Below are 5,110 nucleotides of genomic sequence, written 5' to 3'. Positions count from 1 at the left end.
GTTATAACTATACCGCTAGTGAAGGTGGGTAACTGTGCGCACAGATACTAGATATTACCTTGCTCTATGACGGCGGTGAGTGAACCACTGACAGTCGTTTACGGAAGTAGAATGAGTGCAGCGGTGCAACAGTGATGAGCTTGACTAACTGTATAAAAACCTATAAAATTGTCCGTATTAAAAAAAATAAATGAAAAAATTTGCTAAGTAGTTCATAATAGTAAATGCAAAAGAGGCGAGCAAATAGACAGACTCGACAAGGCGAGCAATTGTTGGCAGGCGGAAAAGAGCTTGCACAACGAAATTGCAACAAACACACAAATAAGGCGAGCAATAAGTGCAACAACAAATACGACAGCAACTGTTTGTGTCTGACAATTGTTTATCAGCACCACAAAAGGTGCTTATTTGCATGCTTAAGCAGAGCCGCTGCCCAACTGATTTCACCAAGTGCTGTTTTTTTCAACGCGTTTGAAAATTTTCAAATTGAGCGAGTGCATGAAAATCGGTCGATAAATTAGCAGCGTAACTGTGGAAAATTTAAATATTAAAGTGCTGCTAATAGAGCCGAACAATAACAAGAGTAAGAGCGTAAATAAGTTTAGCGAAAATTCGTGCGCGACGCGCCGTGACTTTGAGTGGCATTAGGGACGCCGCGGAGCACGCACCGCCAGCAAGCGACTGACTCACAGCCAACCGCGAACGCGCGACGCTGGCGCTGCTAAGCTCAATACATTTCAGATCATAACGCTTCGGTTTGGTTCAGTTCAGCTCAGCTATGCTTGGTGCGCGCTCCACTCGTGTGCGTTTCAAGCTCACGCGCGCTTGTCAAACGGTTAGCCTACTTCGATGGCTTAGCGCTTAGATAACGTTTACTTAGAAATAAAAATAAGTCTCTGAATCGAGGTGTTGCGAACACCGCTACTTTACGCTATTTTTGGACTGTGCGCGCTATCGTCTCAGTGTTCTAATCGGCTCCAACGGCGTGTCAATGTTCGTGCCGTGCAAAGCGCCTTGGTGTCGCCTCGCCATTTGGCTAATAGTCAGTGTTATTGTTTTGCTGCTGGTATTGGTGCTCATCGCTCTGGCCATCTTCGGCAGTCACCCGTGCGCAGGCGCTCTAGATGGCTGCGACGCGTTCAAAGCGATTTGCGCTTCATATAACGGCGATCATCAGTTCTTCTACAGCCACTGTGATATGCTGCGCGAGAATTGCCTGACCGGCAGCGGTGAGTACTTGCATACGAAGCTTTCGAGCGCCTTCTAACTTGATATTTTTATTTTCTCTTCCCCTTCTTACTCTCTTTTGGCACGGTTTCGCATGTTATGATGACTAATTGTGTTTCGGCGAAATATATTTGCATTCGAGTTTGTTTACAGATTGGCAACGCGATCACTACAATCACTGCAATGTAAATCATTAATTGAAACTGAGTGTTCGATTCATGTAAAACTAAGTCGAGTAGTAGTTAGCTGAAATATGTTAATTGATAATTATGACAAAATACCAATGTGCTCATTCCAAAGACTACATTCTGTTTAAGCGATAAATTTTAGAAATTTTATTTGTATTATAGTTCGATATTTTAATCTATAAAAATTTTAGTTATTATGTGTTTAATTATTTACAAAAATACAAAACAAATTATGTTAAGTAATAGTTATTGTTTTTAGTTAATAAAAATAAAGTCATCTAAATAAATTGGTTCCATATTATTTAATACTTGTATATATTAATCTTTAATAAGGGTTATCGAGGCTTAGCACTTTTTTAAAGAAAAAACATAGAAACTTCAAATTTAATGAGGAATCTTTATTATCATTCAAAAGAACATTTTTTGGCAATATTTTTTGAATATTTTCTCTTTCAAATGTTGGCCGCGACTATGCCTCAGATAGTCCATTCATTGAGTCCAATTTTCGATGACTCTTTCGAGCATTTCGTGTCATCACACGATCTTGGTGGCCAATCGACCCACACAATACGGGAAATTACCTGCTCACCGAAGTGTTCTCTTAATAAATCCATTGCCGTCTTGTTGAAACCAAATGTCCCCGAAATCACGAACTTCAATTTCAAGCATCAAATAGTCGGTTAACATAACGTGATAATGGTCACCATTGACGGTTACGTTCTCAGGATTCTCTTTGTCTCAAATGCGGCAATTTTGCTTGTTTACTTACCCATTGAGTCAAACATGAGCTTTATCGCTGAACAAAATTTGCCTAGAAAACGTCGGATCTTCTTGGAACTTTTCGAGAGCCCATAGAGCGAAGTAGAGTCGCTTGGGAAGGTCGAGCGGCATCAGTTCCTTCACAGACTGTATTTTGCATGCTGCTATATTTTCTTCACTGTGTGCTAGACGTTGCCTAATCAGTCGAATATTATCCAATAATGAATACTGGGTCTCAAGATGGATGATGGTGTTGCGGATAGTATGGTCAGAAGGCCGATTCTGTCGACCATAAGTTGACCGAAGCGCGCGAAACACGTTTTTTACAGAACGTGAATTTTCGTGATAAACTTAAACATTTTGTAAGCGTTGTTGTCTTTCCACAATAATTTTATTGAAAAAAACTAACCCTACCATTGAAAAGTTATGCGATAAGGTAGTTTTCGCTCAAAGATTTCTTCAATAATCGAAATTACGACGTCGGAATCTGCTGCAGATCCCCACATAGGACTAAACCAGTTTATAAACAGAAAGTTTTCCGTTTTATGTCTGACTATTAGAGATTGCATTGGAGCTATATTTTATTAAATATACATATATATATTATAGATATTACAGTTATAGTGTGTGAGATTTCATCAAATTAAAAATAAGTGAAAAACAATCGTTTCATTCAAAAACAAATAAAAATTGAGAATTTAACATTAAATAATGTTTTTTTTTCACAAAATTGTTTGTTTGATCATTAACTCTTGCACTCAGGAACCTTTGTTTTGACTATGACTTAGATTTTGAAACAATGAACCATCAACATTAGAAGCATTAAAGAAAATATTGACGAATTTATAACTGACAATCTCTATTTGTAACAAAGTGCGATGGTAAATTGTATTCAAGGACAGATCTTCTATGTATATACTTAGATCCAAGTAGAAACCTACAATCTGTCGTTCTTCCATAAAAACGATACGAACTTTTCATCCCTCTCAAGATATTGACCTACCACAAAATGTTTGCATTTTAGTGAACTGATAAGCAATTTTATTTCTCAAGAACTATTTATTGTCTTATATGAAATGAACACATGATATTCTCATGAGCAATACAATGCGCGAATATTAAATGAAATTCATGAATTAAAAGTTTTCTGAATGACTCATTTATAAAAAGAACGTGTTTTATTGCATTTAACAAGTTTACTGTAATATGAATACTGACTTAGCAAGAGGACAATCACCTGGCGATTACGACAGTGCGTCACTACATTGTGCAGACCTTGAAGAGAGCGCAAAAGAAAACTATATTTAGTGACGTGTGTACACAGTTGCTGTGCCGCTTGGAATGAATGAATCGCTGAATGAATGGCGTTCGAGCGCGTATCTACTGTTTACTACGAGCGAACTGGGTCTCTCGCAAACTGCTTCTTTCTCCTCTCTATTTTTAACGAGCGGCGCACGCTTTTACAATAAAAATTTTATTATATAATATACTTATATTACTTACTTGCTTATGTCTGCGACTCGCATAGAAAGCCAAACAATAAAATGTGACAAATTGGTGGATAAAATATAATTACCGCTATTTTGCTTGCCAAAAAAAAACAGTCGCTAGTTAAACGCTTGCTTATTTGACTTTCTGTACGGTTTCTCTTATTCTTCGCTTAATTATGGCTTGTGACTACACATTTTTAGGCAATTTAAAGGCAAGTTAAAGTATTAAATTTGTGCACTTATCATTATGTACATTCCCACTTCAGTCGTTGACTTGTTTATAGACAATTTATAAGAAAGCTTTGTTTAAATTTTTATTATGTTCAAGTGCATTTGCTTTGCTTTAGTCTTTTTGCTGTTGCACAGAGAAAAAGCTGTGCAAATATTGCGCTGAAATTCCATTGAAGTTTGGAAAGAAATACTTGCAATATTATGGACGCGCATACTTTTGTATATCTATGTATATACACATATATTTATTGACAATTGTATACAAGTATGTATACATATATATGTATGTATAGTATATCTATATTCATATACAAACATATGTAAGTTGATTGCATTTTATACAACAAACGTAGTTTGTCCAGTTAAAAAGAAAAATTAACTGAAATGAACATAAAATTTGTTGTTTCTCTACCTGAAGCAACTGTTGTTGCAATGCTAATTGTGTGCAACGTCAACTTGAGGTAAAGAATTAATTTATGTTTTTGTTTAGTAAATCAACAAGTAAGTGAATGATATTCTAAATTTTTGAAAAGCCTTACAAATTACAAGAATAAATGGAGGTTGTATAGAATTAAAATTTCTGCTTATGTATATACATATACGTATATAAATATATATTTATTCCATATGTGTATATTTTTCGATATACATTCATACATATTTGCAGTTGTATGCTTCTACACATGAACCGATTCGGCCAAACTTTTCGCTACAGCTTTATATACATTATATAATATATAATATTACTATGAGCAAAAAATAGTAAGACTTTGTTTATAACGTTAAAATTCTTAATTTATTCTTCGAAATCTAGGTCGTCCCACTTAAATTAATTCCCTTTGGTCTCAATTCTGAAAACAGATGTTTAAGTCAATTTGCGAAATAGCCTTCAATGCGCGTAGCGATTCACGCTTCATGTCTTCAATTTACTCAAAATGGATTCTCCGGAGCGGTCGTCTGAGTTTGCTGAATAGCCAGAAGACCCACGGAGCTATATCAGGGGTTGCGGCGCGATATTGGTTGAAAATTTGGCGAAAAACTCGCAAAGAATCAATGGGATATGCGACGGTGCGTTATCGTGGTGCAAAGACCAAGAGTTGTCTGTCAATAATTCCGCCCTATTTTATGAAAAGAGTCGCGCAAACAACGCATAACACTCAAATTGAATTTATTTTAGACAATTTGCCCTGCCGAAAGGAATTTTTAGTGCACCAC

General features: G+C 36.2%; 1 protein-coding gene across 2 annotated transcripts in view; it reads left to right on the top strand.

Moving 5' to 3' along the window:
- Window positions 1-100: 100 nt before the first annotated feature.
- Window positions 101-5,110, top strand: part of LOC126758650 (uncharacterized) — an 81,301-nt gene continuing 76,291 nt past the window's right edge. The window contains exons 1-2 of one of the 2 annotated variants that reach the window (XM_050473005.1): window positions 101-1,229; window positions 1,381-1,721. In XM_050473005.1, coding sequence (XP_050328962.1) covers window positions 992-1,229; window positions 1,381-1,424 — 282 coding nt within the window. In that variant the 5' untranslated portion in view covers window positions 101-991 and the 3' untranslated portion in view covers window positions 1,425-1,721. Of the gene's footprint in view, window positions 1,230-1,380; window positions 1,722-5,110 lie in introns of those variants that run through there. The other variant, XM_050473004.1, reaches the window with a different exon arrangement.

This window comes from Bactrocera neohumeralis, chromosome 5, assembly GCF_024586455.1.
Source record: "Bactrocera neohumeralis isolate Rockhampton chromosome 5, APGP_CSIRO_Bneo_wtdbg2-racon-allhic-juicebox.fasta_v2, whole genome shotgun sequence".
NCBI lineage: Eukaryota > Metazoa > Arthropoda > Insecta > Diptera > Tephritidae > Bactrocera > Bactrocera neohumeralis.
This window is presented reverse-complemented; position numbering and strand designations above follow the sequence as displayed.